Source organism: Dicentrarchus labrax, unplaced genomic scaffold (genome assembly GCF_905237075.1).
Source record: "Dicentrarchus labrax unplaced genomic scaffold, dlabrax2021, whole genome shotgun sequence".
In the NCBI taxonomy this organism is placed as follows: Eukaryota; Metazoa; Chordata; class Actinopteri; family Moronidae; genus Dicentrarchus; species Dicentrarchus labrax.
This window is the reverse complement of record NW_026136705.1, coordinates 19,506,753-19,526,114: the sequence shown is the minus strand read 5'-3', so window position 1 is coordinate 19,526,114 and position 19,362 is coordinate 19,506,753. Positions and strand designations below refer to the sequence as shown.

General features: G+C 40.3%; 1 protein-coding gene across 2 annotated transcripts in view; it reads right to left on the bottom strand.

The window, feature by feature from the left end:
- LOC127364283 (replication protein A 70 kDa DNA-binding subunit) overlaps positions 1–19,362 on the bottom strand; it is a 39,763-nt gene that overhangs the window by 14,027 nt on the left and 6,374 nt on the right. The window contains exons 7-13 of one of the 2 annotated variants that reach the window (XM_051401688.1): positions 16,619–16,898; positions 14,426–14,528; positions 14,224–14,292; positions 10,810–11,002; positions 6,855–6,991; positions 6,116–6,264; positions 3,924–4,053 (exon numbers count right to left, since the gene is read on the bottom strand). In XM_051401688.1, the coding sequence (XP_051257648.1) occupies positions 3,924–4,053; positions 6,116–6,264; positions 6,855–6,991; positions 10,810–11,002; positions 14,224–14,292; positions 14,426–14,528; positions 16,619–16,898 (1,061 nt within the window). The remainder of the gene's footprint in view (positions 1–3,923; positions 4,054–6,115; positions 6,265–6,854; positions 6,992–10,809; positions 11,003–14,223; positions 14,293–14,425; positions 14,529–16,618; positions 16,899–19,362) is intronic. The other variant, XM_051401689.1, reaches the window with a different exon arrangement.

The following is a 19,362-nucleotide window of genomic DNA, read 5'->3' as shown; positions in this document are numbered from 1 at the left end:
AGGAGCACAGCATTCGATTTCCATAAATATAAATATAAAGAATGCACACAGCAGATGAACTGTGTCTCATTGGGAAGAGGCACACACACGTGTATGCGCCTGCATGCAAACATACACACGTGGATATAACACAAAGCGATAAATACGATATACATACACAAGATAGAAACCAGAGAAAAAAGCTTTAGCTTCACCAGAGGGTATATCTTCTATCGGGAGAGCAGGCCTTAAATAAGATGTTGGAATTACAGCCAGAATTTAAAATGAAATGCTTTAAAATGCATTCTAAACAACAACTACAAGCTAGAGCTGGGCCAGACTCATTACTAATGTTGGCCTAAATGAGTCTATCAAAGACTCTCCCTAGGATGCTGGCCAAATTCACAAACACACACAGACACACACACAGACACACACAGACCCACACAGACACACACACACACACACACTGACTAATGCTGTTCCTTCTTTATACAACCCACACTTTCTGTAAAGTGTTCACCAAGAGCACTGAATGTGAAAAGGCCACTGTGTTCTCTGCATCCCTTGTGAGATGGTTGATGCTGTCCTGTGTCCCTACGACCTCTGCAGATACTGTCAGTCAGACTTAGAGCTCTTTGACACTTTCTTCCCGCTAGCTAACACTGACTCATAATCTGTCCACCCATCCATCTACCCAGTACCCATGCCACACAGAGAACCCCTCCGAAACACTTACTAAGGAGGTTTTTTTAATTAGGAGAATTTCTCCCGTTAGCAACAGCCCTCTCCCCCTCAACACTCCAACTCCACTCCCATGCTTCCGCCCGCACGCCTGCCTCATCACATTTTGCAGACTTGGGCAGATTGGAGCGCTGGAAGGCTGGAGAGGTGGGAAGGCAATGGGTGGGGAAGGTGGTAGGAGGGTGCACGAGGCGGGAAGAACAGGACGCGTTTCTTTGGGGGCTCGTTGAGGGCTTGCGATGTCGGCAGATGCTACCGAGAATGCGAAGGGAGAGGTCAGCAGGATCTGGACCATAGTGTTTCCATCACGACTAGACCACTCTAAATAAATCTCCCTACATTTGTCATCTCTCCCCTTCTCCTTCTGTATTCCAGTGTGTACACAGAAGCCTTGGGGCAAAGTCTTAACCTTAAGCACACTGAGAAGAACCTAGAAGAGCACCATGACTAACGATGTTCACAAAAACAGATACACAAAAACTCTCACAGACACACTAACACAAAAATAATATGTGTGCAGACTCACCTAAAGATACACACACACACACGTAACACACTCAAACACCCCCAACATTCTGAAAATAGTTTTCATTCTTATCACACCAAATCCCTGTGTCACCTTCTGGCACCTAAATGCAATTAAAATTTGTATGTGGAAGGGCAACCAAGTGAAAATCTACTTCACATAATTGACGTGGCTGCACATGCCAACTTTAATGCTTGTCCCAAAATCCCAACACACACTCTCTCCCATACAGACACACACACACACACACAGCTACATTAATTAGAAATGGCTTGTACATTAACAACCACACACTGACACATACACACAGATACCCAAACAGAGTCACAGTCACGCACATACATGGAGGCAAACAGGTAGAATGTCAAATTAGGTTCCTTCAACTATAAACTAATGATTTGGATTCCATTATTATTACCAAAGCTGCTGCCTCAGAGTATGTGATAGACAACCTCCTTAAAAGCCGTTCAATTACAGAAGCGGTTGGGGGTATGCAGGGCAGAGAGAGAAAAGAGAAGAAGACAAAGGGAAAAAGGGAAAGAAAAAAAACTGAAGAAGAAGGGAAAAAAATCTAAGCTTGAATTATTTACACATTCTCACCTTTCAACTCCGTTCCCCACATCTGCCAGTTAACCAATCCTATCTGTATCCTTTTCTCAAAACCCCGTGTCACTTTTTTCCTCTTCCCTCGCTTTTTTTCTTTCCTTCTGTGGCATTGTTCCCTTTCCATCCGTCAACGCAAGTTTATAAGTGACATGAAGTTTAAGTGACTCTGCCTGGCTTTTATAGCCGTCTCTCACTCTCCCACGTCCTCCGTCCTCGCTACTTTCCTTCCGGTAATGTTATGCCCTATAGGCTTCCTCCACCTCCAACACATAATTAGAATTTTTTATTAGAAACGAAACTGATCTTGAAGCTACTCGTAAGTGGCTTCTAATTAAACGTGAGGGATGAGGGAGACTAGTCGGAGATAAACCTAATTAATTAGGCAGAAAGTTTATGCGTGGCACATACCACTTACATGCAGTCTACTTTTAGACGAAAGCATGATCATTTTGTGTGATAAGTCTTCTTAAAATGGCCCCTGGATTAATTTCAGAGTTCTCACATGCTCCTTTAACAGGGTATGGTGGTTTCGACCAGTACTGCTAAAATGTGAGAGCTTCACTATCACCTTCCCACAGCTAAAACAAGAGAACCATGACTCTAATCCATGCAGCGTTAGCAAGGCACAGCCGAGCGCTGCTCTATTTACAATGAACAGGAGACTGGATTTGTGTTTGTCCAAAGCTTACATTCAAATGAGACTGAGAAGTGGTCAATTTTAAAAATCACTAAATCCACGTCTGTTCATAGAAATTCTTGTCTGAAAAGTTTTACATTAGAGGCCTTCAGTGTCATCTCTATATGGCTAAACAAAAAAATACACGTCATCTATGTGTTATTGTCCTGTAACGTTTAGTAACATGGGTTGTTTTTAGGATACGTAGTGTCAATTTCTGTTTTATGAATTATCATTTATGAATAATTTTCCTAAATGCTTTTTAACAGCTGAACTCAGCTGTGGGTAATGCTCTATGTGTAGGTAGAGAAGTCATAGCGATAGGGTAGTAAAAGCGGGTAGTCACGCTCTTGACGTTAAAGTCCGTCAACATGATAGATGTGTCCCTGTGTGACTGCAAAACTTTGGTGCAAAACAGTGAAGCTCCAACTCTTTCATTCTCAGGGACAGACACCAAAACCCAGTGTTTACTGTGCTTGTAATACAACACTGAAAGAGTTTCTGCAATCAACCTCTGCTGTACTGTAGCTATGCTGATGTTACATCATCTGTAGATGGTTTTCTTTTCATTTGTCTTCAAACAGTAGCCAGCTGAGAGAAGGATTTTCTGACTCACATCTCAATCTGCTTCCAGCCAAAGTTTTCATAAAGAAATGGCTCAGAGATCTGACTAAAACTGCAACACAAACAACAAGATTTACTTTTTGCTAGTTACACACTTCGTGGCCTCATTTCCACCTGAACTGCTGTGCATCCCCTATTATGTGACTCGCTAAAGGTTCAGCGTGTAACAAGGAGGATATTTGGTCAGAAATAGAATATTCATAGGTGTGTTTTAATTAGTGTACAATCACCTGCGTGTATGAATCGTTGTGTTTTTGTTACCTTAGAATTAGCATTCCAAAAACATTCCTTTGTTCAATATCATTGTAAACTGAATATCTTTGGGTTTTGGACAGTTGGTTGGGCGAAACTGTACAGATGTGAATGTGACACTTAGTTTGGCTTAGGAAACTGTTATGGGCTATTTTTTTTAAATTTATTTTGACATTTTATAGACCAAACCATTAATCAATTAACCAAGAAAATAATCATCAGATCAATCAATATAAAAAAAAATGCTAAGGCTAGTTATTCATGGTACTACAGTATCTGATATCAAAAAGGGCCCAGAAATGTATGGTACATTTTTCTTTAAAGGTTTAATTAATCTAATGGTATGGTAATCTAATAGTAATATATGGCCATGGAAGTAATTGGGCTTTCATCGGCTCTGGTTTTTATATTTCTGCCTCCAATATTTATTTTCACTTGGTCTATGATGAATGCCCTGCTACATGGCTGTATGAGGCTGTATGTATGTATGTGTGTGTGTGCATGTATGCACTGCACCTTTTCTCCATGTCCCATTTGTTCACTCTTAATGTCACTCAGTGTTTTCCAATTCATATTTGCTCCACTCCCTGCTGATCTCGTCTCTGTCAGGGATTGGCTGTCGAGTGCATAGCCTTCCCGGTCATACCTATATTGTGGACATTAAAAAACACAGCACATATGTACAAATAAATGTATGCGCAAACATGCTTGTACACCAAAACAAACACACCCACACGTGAATATATAACATGCAGTATTAAGAGTGTCGGGAGACACAGAAAGCACAGAAAAGAAGGAAAGGAGGATTTGTTGAGTCAAATTAAAAACACAAACAGAGCATGCTTGAGAAAGCAACTAATGATCCCTGGATACTGAGATGATTAAACTACACAAGATGCACCATTAATATTAGTCATCTGTGACCAGGTCCAGGAGTGTATCCACCTCTTTGACAAAAGAGGGCATGCTGTTTACATGCATAAACGTGTGTTACATTAACAGACTTTTTCTTGTGAAGGAGATACTTCACTGTATTACACACTGCACTGTTTCTGTTATTATCTAAAGTAACCATCTTCAGCAATGACTGAATTACTCCCTTAATCCCCCTGAACTGATCTACAGCCACTGCATCTGCATCCTGGAATCTATTATATCTGACATATGGCTGTCTATCATGGACAAATGCATTTGTACATCAATTAGCTTTTCATATTTGAATTTCTGTCCATAGATACCCTTTCTTCGCTGAAAAAACTAAACTTGTCCATCTCGCTTTCTGTCTACCCACTCCATCTATTCATTTATCTACCTTTTTAATATTCCCTTTAAAATCTTAATGCATCAGTGTGAATCCTGCTTTATATTCTAGCCGAGCAGAGAAATCTAATCAAGGCATCATCCAAATTCATCAGTTTCCTTCAATTATGCAAGCAAGCCTGGTCAAAACAATCCCACAAAGCACCACATCGCCACAGGAACTAGAGTCAGACAGACACTTTTTGTCTTTGTAAAGCGCAAACCTAAATGTTAAAAAGGAGTAGAGAACAGTGTGTCTGCTCCTTGAATAACATCTATTGTAATGCTTTCACCGCTTTCAGCATGTAAACTGGAGAGAGGACCAAACAGCAGCAGAGATCAGGGGGAAAAGCCAGGGATTAGAGAAGAATGGAAGGAAGAATGAAAGGAAGGAGGGGCACCGTTTTTTAGTTATTTAGCCCTTTGAATGTCAGGATGAGATGGTGTATTGACCAGAGACTAATAAGACCAAGATTAAAGCTGGAGCAATAGAGTCTGCCCCTCCTCTCTCTCTCTTTCCGTCTTTGAGACACACACACGCACATACACACACACGTAACTGCTATGACTAATGCAACACACACACAAACACAAAAATGGCCATGGAGTAGTTAGCAAAAATTCATATAAGAGACATTAACGACTGAAGGAGTGAACAGAATAATGCCCACTGGTACTAACAAACACGCCCCTTTATATACCGTATTCACACTTTGAAGCTGTGAGCGTGCTGTTTGATGCAATTTTATCCCCAAGAATAGCTTTCAGTGTAGCACACAGGCAATCGTATGCACACTGAAGCATTGATATGTACACTCACATGTACATAGGGAAAAAAAAAAAGGATAAACGCATTTATATTTCAGCTGTGGCCAGAGTTGGGAACAGCCTTAATGAGTGAATGAGTCATAATTTAAAATCCCTACACAGGAACTGCTAATAAGAATCCAGTTTTATGCGACTCCATCTCTCTGTGCACGTAAAGTATAGCAGTTCAGAGCTGGAATCCAGAAATATCCATGTTCTGCTTTTCTGTTCCCTCTATCTGATCCTGTCTACATCCTGTCTGGAGTCCCACTGGGATTGAGGAGGCACATGCCACCATGTCTCCTGACACGTGATCGTCAGGGCTTTGCACTATGTGTGTGTGCATGTGTGAGCATGCCCTTTGTTTTGTATTTGTCATAGGTTATTTATTTATTTATTTATTTATAGAAGCATTTCGGCAACAAGAGGATATTTGTAGAGTGATTTGTCTGTTTACACATACTGTCTTGTGTCGTGCTTGTCATGACGTCATTGAGTTTCTGTGCACAAGGTGTACATGACAGCACGAGTGGACAATTATTTGTATGTTTATAAATGGTGTGTTTGAACGTTGGTATATGCTTGTACGCCATGTGACTCACCAGGCCCTTAGTCTAAAGGCCTCCGGTATGTCTGGGTTGACCATGACTGTTGAACTGAACAAAGCGGAGAGAGATCTGCCCCCGAAATCAGACAAGCGAGCTCCTTTGACGGCGACCACAGGCTGCCCAGAGCCGTCAAACTTCTCTGCCTGAAGAGAGAAAGAAACTGTGTCAAAGACAGTAATTGAGGAGAGGAAGACGGAGCGCAATAGACAGCAAAAAAATAAGTTGTGTTATTGTTTCTTATATGTTACATTGTGCAGCTCGTTGGAGAGACCAGAAATTAATATGTGGTATAGTTTGCTTTTATAATTGGACAACCTACAAGTTAATTTGAAAGTCATTTTTTGGATTTTGGCAAAGAGGAGGGATTAGCACTTGCAGATTGAATGAGCTTAGAGAAGAATAGTGCCATTTCATGCACATTCGAGAGTTATTTAGCCTTTCCGTCTCAGATCAGGGACTCTGGTCCAAAACACTTTTGAAGGTCACAGGAATGATTTGACCGATCCAGAATTTACAGCCTAGAGAAAACCTAATCAAACGCCTCTGTATGCAAGAGCACACAGAGATATGTTACTGACACGGACGCAGAGGCACATACATGGATGGGCACCTTAATAAACACATGATTAACTATAGCTTGTCCTACTTGTTTTTATGTTAAACTGCAAATCCATCCCTGGATACAGAGAAAGAGAGAAAGTAGAGAAAGAGATTATAGATTATAGATCATTACCTCCTCTCCCCACAATGTGACTGCCACCACTTTGCCAGAGTTGTCTATTAGGTTGAGGGCCCTCTTGGAGACTTCTCTGCTGGTCTTAGTGGTGATACGGGATACATCATCTGCAGTCGTACACACTCCAATCACATCTACAGACAGAGACAATCATTAAACATTCCTATAGATAGATACAGATGGTTCATGAAAACAGGTAGACAAATATGCTTATAACGAGGTAAGAAAAGGGCATTTTGAAAAGTATAAAGTGTAAAAATGCCTCCTGGATTACTCATTTATACTACATAATGTAAAGTGTTATCACATCATAAGTAGTAAAGACACAGAGTTGACATGCCTCTGATATTGCCAAGACAGAGCAGACTGACATAAATGTCATAACAAGCTGGCTAACACCCAGGCCCACACTCCAAATCACAACAAACACACTCATTCCTCATTCATGTTTCCTGTCATGCTCAAGGCCTAAAAACCTCATTCAGGATTACTGCACTGAAGAGCAGTCATTGCTGAGCTCTAGGAAGGTGAAGAGCCTGGCCTACCATGACTGATATTAAACACTAAATCAGAACATATCAAATTAATTTATTAAACGCTTATTGTACAACAAATAGGATTGTCACAAGGTTACTGAATATAAAGGAAACAAATAGAGATTAGATTAGGATAGTGTTCAACGACAGGATTAATGCATCTCAAATGCTATGACATAACCCCATGTCATAGTGTTTGTACAATTTTAATTCAATAAACTGAACCTTCCGAAGATAAAATGTGAAAACGATGACAGAAGATCATCACGTGATGAGCATTGATGATGTACTAGTCCCTCTTTACATCTTAATTTCATTCATATGGAACAAGGGAAAAGCAGCCAGAGCAGTAAGCAGCAGAGTTTTGTCATCTTTACTTGATGAATAACTTAAGATGCCCTCTGGAGTTTTCTTGTAAACAAACAAAGTTATGTTTACATTCAGTGTCACTCACCAAAACGCACTGTGTGCATCCATGGGACCTGACAAATGAGTGCATTTCCTTACTAATAAAACATTTGCGAAGCGATTTTTTAATATTTTAAATACTGCATTTTTCATATTTATGTTTTAAAAGATTGCAGTCTTCTTCTTCCTTGCCCTTGTTGGCACACTGCTATGTTTCCTTGTGTGTTCTGTAGATCAGTGGAATAATGTGAAACAGGCGGGAGATATGTGTATCGTGTTGCATGTCCTCTATTTGTAAAAACAGTGTCCAGAGGGCACTGGCCACCTCATTATCCTTACCTCTTTCACTCCACATTGTCTTTCAGAGACTGTAGCTGTCTGTTATAAAGCTAGAGTGAAGCCACTGGTGTCATATAAATTAGATGACCAAACAAACGCATCCATTAGTGCCAACCATGCAAGCATGTCAGGAAAAGGACTAAATAACACTCAAAACGTAGGCTAAATTTTGGTGATGGAAAAACATGGCATTGACATTTTCAAAGGGATCCCTTGATCTTTGACCTCAAGATATCTGAATGAAAATGAGATCTATGGGTACCCACGGGTCTTCCCTTTGCAGAAATGCCCACTTTATGCTAATCCCATGCAGTTTTAGGCAAAACCATGCAGTTTTTTTCCCCATGTAATATAATTGTGTTACTTTTGCCAAGAGTATTGGAATATTTCTGCATACTGGAGCCCCTAAACAGTGTTGGAATTGCATAAATGGGGAATTTCTGGAAAGCTGCTACACCTACTTCATGCCACCCCTGCCTAAGTAAGTGCCGCACTTGTGCCCCCCCCAGTCAAAAAAGTCTGGACACGCCCCTGCATAGCACTACTAGTGATCAAAAACACTTTAAATGGCTTAACAATGATCACATTTGTGTTGGATACCTCATGGTGTCAGAACTAGTGATGACCATGCGTTAAATAAAATGACTGGACAGAATTATTATATAGATTTTGCAAACCTACTTCCTTCTCTGAACTTCATCCTTCTGTCTGCTACTTCTGCTAACCTTTTTCTAAATCCCCCCCTCCTCCTTCCCCGTTCCTCCCTTGCTCTCTGTCTGTGCTCTCTCAGCCCTCCTTAATTCCATTATGATTGAGACGATGTCATCCACCTCTGAACTCCATTATCACCACAGGAACAGGCTGACAGTTCTCATTACCATGTTATAATCCCCTATTTAACAAAGGAGCAGGGAGAGAGGGAGTGCAGAGGGAGTGAATAGAGAGACAACAGATGACACACAGGACATGTAATGCTGCCCCTCTGCGACCGACACAAACACACTCCTCCAGGTAAACCGCTCAGTGCATCTCTTAACTGCGTAGCGTGCCGCCGTGCTGTCTTGGATTGCTCACAGTTTACACTAATTTAATGATGCAATGAATGTAAACTTACATGAATCTTCCACTCAGCAGGTCACAGTATGTTGTTTACACTTCTTTACGACCATTAATTTGTTCTGTAATATGGCGTGTCTGACAGTCACAAGAAATAATAGCCCTGCCTGTGCTGCCATCCAGCAGTTGCAGTATGCTCTGCTGACCTTATGCAGTATAGCACTGCATTATTGTGCAATGCAAAATCACATCTGGGTGGCTGATCACAAGTACAAAAGGACCTATGCTGATTGGTGCGGTGGGAAATTCAACAGACATCAGTCAGCTCTTGTATAGCACATTGTCATCTTGTTTTAAATAGAGGTTAATTTTTTTGGTTAAAAAAACTGTCCGATCATATTTGTAAGCTTGTTTATTTATTCTGCTATCAGAAAGTTCCTGATTTAAATCAAAATTTGTGCCCATTTTAAATTATCTTTTTACTTCCAGTATGGCTTCTTTCATTTAGAAAAAACCTTGGTTGTTAAATGAAAGACATATTACTCAAAAGTAAGTAAATAAAAAATACATTATTTAGGTATCAGTACTGAAACTGGGGTATCGATTCCACACTAATATAATAAACGTTTAAATGATACCCAGCCTAATTCATAAATAACAAAAACAGCTTATTAATGTGACATGCAAGATTACGTCCTCACCCCTCAACGTGCACGCAACTACAGAAAGGTCGCTGTCACACCTGTGATCATTTGAGCAAGCTACCAAATATATAAAGCACACTGTTGAATCACTGATTTCAACACCAATCTGCACTTGGACGATCCCAATTTGCCTGTTGCAGAGTAAGACATTCCTGTCAGACACAGAGGGCAGGCACTGACTAACCTTCATGAAAACAGTGGAATGAGCATTATCCTCTTTTTTTTTTTTTATCTCTCCTCTTTACTATATGCCTGAATTAACCTTCCCTTTGATCCTGTCACAATGTATTCTTCCATGACACCTGGCACATGGCTGACTGGCACATGCCTGTCTATTAGCTTAGTTTTTTTTAACATCTATATCTATAACCTGTTACTGCCTAGGTTGACTGAGCAGGTGGAGAGATGACCCAGCTGATAACCCAGACGTTCTAAAACTGGCAGCAACCAACATGTCCTAGCCTGACAACACCCGTCCACTAAAAGTCACACACACACACACACACACACACACACACACACACACACACACACACACACACACACACACACACACACACACACACACACACACACACACACTTTATAAATCACACTTCATTCAGTGGTTGTTCACAAAGTTTGTAGAGGGGGTGAGTCATGTCATTATCTGAACCCTCACCACAGATTGCTGATTGGTTTGACACATACGTATGTAGGTCAGCTGATTATTAATGTTTTCAAGTCTTGATTGCAAAAATTGAGCATGTGATATTTAGTCTGGCTTTGTGAGTCTACAATACCGGAGCAGCCACGGTTCCTGCTTTTGCCTTTTTGCCCTACTGGCTTTGGAACTAAAGCTCAACCTACTCACTCGCTGTTAAGTTGTTATTTTATCGGTTAAATGGTAGAATTAACATCTTCTCTTACCAATGATGGTGTCCGAGTCTCTGTTCTCCAGCTCTGCGATGGGCACAAAGTCACAGTGCAGTGTGGGTACGCCCTGACTGTCATCACAGGGCACGATGGATGAATGAGCATGGAGGGTCATCTCGTAGTCATTCTTCAATGTGGTGTACTGTTTGTTGGCCACCTTCAGTGTAGCTTTAGAGATGTAGTACACCTACACAGAAAAAGGGCAAGCAAGGTGTACAGGCATTATACAATTAGACCTAATCAAACTGGTTATTTCCTGTGAGTTTGAGGCAACTATGACTGATCGAACTGGGCAACCACTCTATGGATCCTGCAAGGGAAATTATTATTATTACAATAGAGCTTCTGTTCCACCAAAACCTCTTAATAAGAACAGAAAAACCTTCAGGTACAACCAAGTTGTGGTGTCATATCAGCCCCATCACTTCTCTAATTCACCATAAAATAAGAAGCAGCGAGAGAGTAGGTCAGCTAAACAGCACAATTTAGACTCAATATGCAAGGTGCACTTCTTCATTTACTCTCCCAACTCTCAAATATCCTCTCTCACTCTTTTTTTCTCTCTCTCTCTCTCTCTTTCTCTCTCTCTCTCTCTCTCTCTCTGAGTTTGGCTTACTCTCTTTCCTTTCCTTCCTCTCTCTTCTTTGCTCTCTCTCTGATTTACCCCACACAGAGATAGGAGCATGTGATAAGCATTCTGGCCGCTTAGAGCCAGTCACACCCACTCACTGTTCTGTCAATACTCAGATCACGAAGGGAAGACGGATTCATTCCTTTATTTATCTTTTGAGGGCAGAGGGCACAAATTGGATCTGGGGCTGTGTTGGGAGTCACTGCCAGTGGCTGATACCTGAGCCAGTGTGACTAGCAAAATGATGGCCAAGGTTAATTGAGTTATTAAGCTCTGTGGGCCAGACTGAGCCGAGAAAGAGCTTTAACATGTGTTCTACCTGTCTGTAATTGCATAGTAATACAGGAACATGCAAAGGGCAGACTGACCACCCATTTTTGCACAAACAACACAGACTGTTGCATGTTTCTCATTATTATTCTTTCAGCTGGTCCCAGTGGCTGGTGCTAACTCTCTTTCTAGGAAACAATGTAGATGTCTCTCACCGTATGTCACCATGCATCTGTACACCCCATCTGACATTTTGCTTTTATCACTTGCCTATTAATGTGGTGTTTTTATCAGTTTAATCACTTGAATGCAACATACTGTACACTGAGTGCCTGACTTCCCATGTGGGAAAAAACTCACTGGCCTTCACTAGTTTCATTTGAAGGCGCCATTTAATTTGTGTCCTCAAAAGTATTATCAAGGAATTCCTAAATATGAATCATTCCTTAATATCCATGATTATATTAAAGGACCCTACTGTATATACTTTTCTTCTTGTATAAAATTCAGTTTGATTTGCAGCCCTCCAGCAAGGTCAGAGGCGAGCATCAGTGTCAGTTATGCAACAGGAGCTGGAGCTGGTAGGCATTACATTTCTTACTAAAGGACAGTAAAGCAGATGCTTGCTGACAGAAGGTCTTGAATCAGGGCCCTCTTGTTGAAAGATGATCTTATACACAACTGCTACCTACAAGATTCTTTAAGACCAAAAGATTTATGTGTAAAAGTGTTTGTTTTGGAGTTTAATTCTAGATTTACACTGTAGAAAACATGTAAGAAAACCTTTATTCACTATATATTCACTTGCCCATGTACATGTCGTCCTCTTGATACTTGCTGTGCAGAGATCCCTTTGCACCGTGACTATACTGTACGAGAAGCGTGACAAAATCTAGTGTCCTCGGCCTGTGCTAAATGTATTGTGAATTACAGCCAAAGCGAATATGAAGCTTCAGCAGTCAGAGTTACCCAAATAGAGTGGGTATATTCCAAACTAACATAGTTTTTTGAAATCCATCTTTTTGTTTACCCGGACAGGGCCTCCTCACTGAGCCGTACATTCTGGCAGTTACATTGCCAGGACATAACACTGGCAATAAACCTACACACAACTACCAGGCCAAAGATACCAAATTAATTAGGCTAACTAAGACTGCTGAAGCCTCATATTAGCTTAGGCCAAACCGCAGAATGCATTTTTGCACAGAATAAAGTCTTTTTTCTCCCCATTTCCTCTAGCGTACTCACTACGAAGGGATCGATGCACTACCAGTGTGGAGAAGAGGAAGAGCAATTACAGTGACCCACAAGTCTTTCAACGTACATGTGGGCATGGGAGTTTTGTATGAAGTTAGATTCAAAAAACCTATCCTATCCTTTGACATCTTACAGGAACAGTTTCCCCTGGAAGAGCGCCGGGCTTTGAAGCCAGTTTGACATACTGGCCAAACTGTGTAATTACAGCAATGGCGTCTGTAACATAATGCACACTGGCCCAAAAATACTTTATATTTTACTTTACTATTTTTTTTGATTATTTTTTTTAGCGTCACAACGCCTGCGAAAAGACTCGTTTCCCTAAACAGAATTTGATCCATTCAGTATGATAAGATTCTTAAAGTCTAGAAAATTTGCAAGATTCAATTCAACAGTACTTCAATGTTGAAGTGGCCCCCCAAAGAGATGACAATAGCAGTAGTGGCGCAAAGCCAATCAGAGTTTGAGACCCCTTATTTATGCCCAATCAAGGCTAAAATGGAAGTTAGCCGGCTCAGCCATCGGAAGTCTCCTATATCCTCTATGAACCACTGTGGCTTTTTTTAATTTGTGCGTCACTGGGCAGCTTTCATAGGAATGAACGGCATGCCGCCTCCAACGCTGTATCCGGTTCTCTTTATGCATCCATGTGTGAGACTGGCAGCCAGTTCTGATACAATAAAGCAAGCAAAATAATATCAACACATCAGATTCGACAAGTTTTCTCTCACTGTTCTCAGCAGCATACTCCCAACCACATATATGCACCCAAATGTTCAATATGTCTCATACAGAAAAATATGACATAATAAATCCCTTTCACAAAATCCTCTAATACTTGCCTCTGGCTCATTCAGTGGCCAGAAGTCCTATAGGCTTGAGAGGATTTTGCAGACAGGTTTATTAGGCACTATTTTACCATTGCATTTATTTGAGGCGTTATGTGCCTACAAAATGGATACCTGAGACAGAGGTTTACTGTGCAACGACTCTGTAAATTACTTATAGCCTTCAGGTATTGTGTCACTGTTGTTACAACGGCTCTTGAAACAACTTCATCCAAGAAATGAAATGGCGACCACGTTTGGAAGCTCCTTTTGACACAATGTGAGGACAGACAATGTCCTTTCTACATTCTAAGCTATTGGAGATGTGCAATATGTACAAAAGTTATCACTTTTAAGCGAAGTTTCCAAGAAGCTCTTATCACTTCAAGTGAGGATGGATGTGGGTGAGTGGGATCTGCTCACCTTGCCTTGCTCCACTAGAGAGAAAAACCTGTCCACCTCCTTGTTGAAGGCTGTGATCTTGATTTCTCCCTGTTGAGCAGCACATTTCCATTAAACAACATTTCGTTTCACGGATAAAACGAAAAAACAGCCATGTGTGACATATGTTGACATGCATGCGCATAACAAACAGATATTCAGGCCTCTTCCCTCCCCTACTCACACTCTCATCTACTGTCTCAAAAGAGAAGAGTTTTCCCTCTCCTTTAGAGTTACTCCAGGTGCGGATACTGGACTTGTTGGTGACTCGGGCTCTGATAGTCCACCTAGAGATACACATAGAGTATACACTTAATAATGAATCAGCACTTACAATGTATGTGTCAACAAAGCAGGTTGTAACTCCCTCGCTACAACTTCCTTGCTTACTCTTCCAAGCGTGAAAGACAAACTACAATGGCCCCCAACAAACACAAACGGCCCTATATAGAGTCAGTATTTGGGTGCCAGTGTTTGTCTGTTATGGACTACAGTAGAAACATGGCAGTTCAACAAGGTTGCCTACATGGATGGCAACCCAGGGTGTCTGTAGATATAAAAGGTTCAATGATTTTACACTAATAAAAACATAATTATGAATATTACATTTAATTTCTGCCAATAGATCCTTCTAAATGGCACACATCCCAATACTTCAAAATACTTTAATCAAAACATTCTCAAATGCCCACTGAGCAAAATCTAAGCATTGCAAATATTTTACTTGTTAAAGTTACAGAAGTGCCTTCCATCATGTTTTCATTTTCTATACTAAAATAAATTACAAAAAAGTTTTCTTTGACCAGCACTGTTATGTGCAAGTACAGGAGCTGCAGTCTAAAGGTCAGCGCAAACAGCAAAGCTCGCTGCAGAGACACTTTAAAAAGCTTCCTTTTTTGTTAATGAGCATTCCAACTCTGCTTACATCAGTCACCAATGTGAAACACAACTGCGCAAAAGAACAATTCCCAAGGAAATTGGAAGAGTGTCTTTTTCAGTCTTTTTAAAGTTCCATGAAAGAAAAGAGAAAAAAAAGCATCCAGCAACTTTCTTTTCAAAGAGTGAACTAGGTGTTGTACATCTGCCAACTTCTGGGTGCATTTAAAATGTGCTTCTTATTCTGTTTTTAACAACAGCCAGCCAAGCACGGCAGTTTATGCAGCAGTGAGCTTTTTGACTGCGTTGATAATTGTGCAGTGGAGGATATTCATACCATAACTTTGCCTGCAATTAAATCCCCTATCATGAGAGCAGCTGCTGGCCCAGAGTGAACCCCATTCCCTGCTCAGTATGGATAAGACTGCTACACCAAGGTTTATGGCAGCCAAAAGCCAATTATAGTCTGCTCTAGATGCTATTACTTAACACCAGGAGAATGGGATGAGTGAGCAATGCAAACCACCATAAAAGACCAAGTGCACATACACAGCATCCCTATATAATCTACTGTATGTAACACTTCGTGTCACACACAGACGCACAGGCTCTTTTCATTTCACGCAAACATACACAAAAGAACAGCTGCTGAAGTCATCTGTTTTACTCACTGTAGGTACTCCCCCTGCTTCAAAGTTAGAACAGTCATCAGTTTATTACAACACCTAGAGGCACAGTTATCTTTACAGCTTGCAATTTCAAACAGGGCTACGTTATCAGAGCCCAAACATGGAGAGAGAGTTGACAGGGTACCTTTACTCCTATCTGGGCAACTACATCTTGCTATACAGTTCTCTTGTCTTTTTGTGACCACCTTTAAGGTCAGAGACAGAGACTTAGCCAAATGAAACGATAAGAAGCGAGAGGGGAAAAAAACAGCAGTAAAATGGACTCCTGGAGGAGGTAAAGAAATTGTAAGAAAAAAAACGATTGGCCAAATCCCCACCAGGCCAAATAACGGAATCAAAACCTCAGCAGCAGACCATAAAGAGCCAGCAGTACCTGCAGTTAAAGTGTCCATTTCTGAGGCACGATCGGTCATTTAATTTCCTTGCAGATGGGCTGGCTAACATGCACACACACAAATCCACACACACATTGATACGGAAAGAAATTAATGCTCACACATGTATGCACAAACACATTTATACTGACACACATTTCCAAACATGCCCCTAAGTGCTTCTCAGAAATGGCAGCAAACAGGGAAGTAGAGTCACAGCATGAGAGGAAATAGTTTAGCTGATGAATGAGCGGAAGGGGAAAAAATGTGAAATCATATAGAAGAGTTTGTTTGCAATTTGGGAGGAAATGCCTGTCAGGTTCAAGCTTTATAACTATTCCCTACAGAGTTTAAGTTGTGTTAAAATTATTTTACAGAGGCTCTAAATGTATATGAAAGCAGACACATGCAGACATGGGCACAGACACTTAAACTTACTTGCTTTGGTAGGGGTTGAGGTGAGCAATAGGAATCACTGTTGTTGAAGAACCTGGAGAAGTGCTGTCACCCTTCATGGGTGAAAACTTTGTGGGCGAAAACTTTGTGGGCGAAAACTTTGTGGGCGAAAACTTGGTGGGCGAAAACTTCATGGGGGAAGCCTTCATCGGAGAAGCCGTCATTGGAGAAGCCTTCATTGGAGAAGCCTTCATCGGGGAAGTCTTCATGGGTGACTTTCCAAAAAACCCTCTTCCGCTGCCTCTGGGAGGAGAAAGGGCTGCTGGGAAACAAAATTAGATACAGGAGTACTCCATATTAGATGGCAATGTGGCAATTTAATAGTGCTGAAAGATTAGCTAATTATTAACTGGTAAACTGACAACAATTTTTGTAATTGATGTAATTGAGAAAGTGTAGCAAACATTTGCTGGTTCTGGCTTGTGAAGATTTGCTGGCTTTCCCAGTTTTATTTCATTTTAAATGAAATATATTAGGGGTTTGGGACTGTTGGTTGAGAAAAAAAAGCACTGTGAAGATGTTGCCTTAGGCTCTGGGAAATTGTGATTGGCATTTTTAACAGTTTTCTGGCATTTTCATGCCGATTTGTTTAAAAATAAATCGAATAAAAAATAATTGACAATGATAATGATTGACTGCAGCCCTACAATTAAATCAAATATATATGTAAATATGTATGTATGTATGTATGTATGTACAACAGTGCCATTTTGTCTGAGAACCAAATACACAGATTTAGATGATACGCCTGTAACACCGTATATAACAGATATTGTCTTTTTCATTCCACACATTCTTCCTTGTCAAAACATGATGCCTACATTACCCACAATGCAACTAGACTGCCGGAGGTTCGGGTTGTTTTATGCTAGTAGCAGCTTAAGTGGCCTCGAGCCACTAGTCTCAAGTATGAGGAGCGGGCTGGTAAGCTCACTTCTTTCCAACTCTACACCCACAGATTTTTTTCATCTCCAAACTTGTAGTTTCCCTCTGGAGCCACAAAAGACTTTATGCAACTTTGTTTTTTGCACATTTGCAGTAGTACTCCTCAAAGCCTGTAAACAGACTTTAATGTGCCATATTGGTAAAGTTCCTCTTTAAATGAATTTCTGGATGAATTATATTTATTTTTATATACAAATATGGCAACAGTATTATTTTTATCATTTCTTCAATGATTGTATAGATGTTCGATACATTGTGGGATACTTATTACCACATGTACATGACAAAGTTCTCACTAACAGTGGGTGACCATAGAGTGGAAACTTAATTAAACACTAGTGGTAGTACGGTTATCTCATCAACAGCTGCCAAAATGATAAAATGCCAAAGAAAGTTAAACTCTCCCCACAAATCTCTCTGTAGAGTTACTCAACTCTCTGTTAACATCAGCTTGTGCCAATGAATTAAACTGTGTTTTTCTTCTTGGGCTGCCAATCAATTATTAACTTCATAATTACTATACTTATGCCTTTCAGTCATAGGAAAAAGAATAATTAGGATTAGTAATCAGAATATCAGTCTTGTGGCAAAGACACCAGGCATAAATCTGAAAATACTAGTCTTAACCACATTCATGCATTGTGACCATTTATATTTAGTTTGAGTCAGAGTTTAGAGGGTATTATTTTTAAAATAAATTTGTTCAAATCGGCAGTATAGCATATAGTAGCATGAATAAATGATGCAGCTATATTCTTCTTCTTAACATATTATTTATATATAATATAATATATAATATCCATCATTCTGTGTAAGAAGAACATATTCTAGTATTTCAGCCACTAAAGGTTTATCAGATATTGTCAGATAAGCACCTGAACTTGTGTAATTAATGAAGCTGGCATTTATTGTTTTTGTTATTTATTTGTATGCTGTCATGTGAATTGAACTGATTGTTAAATTGAAGAACTATGTCGACATTATTTCTGATTAGGTGCCCACTTACTCAGATCTAATATAAAATCTCACATACAAATAAAACACCACAACTACTAAAAAAAAGTTAAGAATAAGTTCCATTTGTTTCTAAAACAACTGTTCAGCTTTTTATTTTATGTTCATTTCACAAATGACAATGCCTGAACAGTTCGGACCAGCCCACAGCATCACAAGGTGTTACCTCACCTCCCACAACAAAGTAGCATCAGCCCCATCAGCAGTGATTCAGGCTAGATAGTTGGCTGTTGTCAAAATGTATTTTATGCAATGCCTCATTTTGGCCTGGATGATCTGCCAGCATTTGAGGGAAGAATTGTTCGGGATAAAAAGATGCAATTCCACAGAGACCACTCCCCTGATTTAAGCTCCTGTTATGGAGCACAACAAACACTCACCTCTATGATACCCTCTTTTGCGGGTGCATACAAGTGTGTGTGTGTGTGTGTGTGTGTGTGTGTGTGTGTGTGTGTGTGTATGTGTGTGTGTGTGTGTGTGTGTGTGTGTGTGTGTGTGTGTGCACGAGCCAATTCCTTAGGGAAATCACAGATTGAACAGCTATTTTCAGGCGAGGGGTAATTAACATCAATATTCATATACACGCTATCTGGATGGAGTGGTAGATGGAAGGAGTTGGTACCAAAAGAAGAGAAGGGGAGATGATAGGTGCGGATGGGTGGGTGGGGTGAAGAACAGAGAAAAGACAGAGGTTTATCAAGATCCAAATTTTTTGTGATTAAGATCAGTACTGAGTCCTAATATGTATGCCGGTAACGTATGCAACA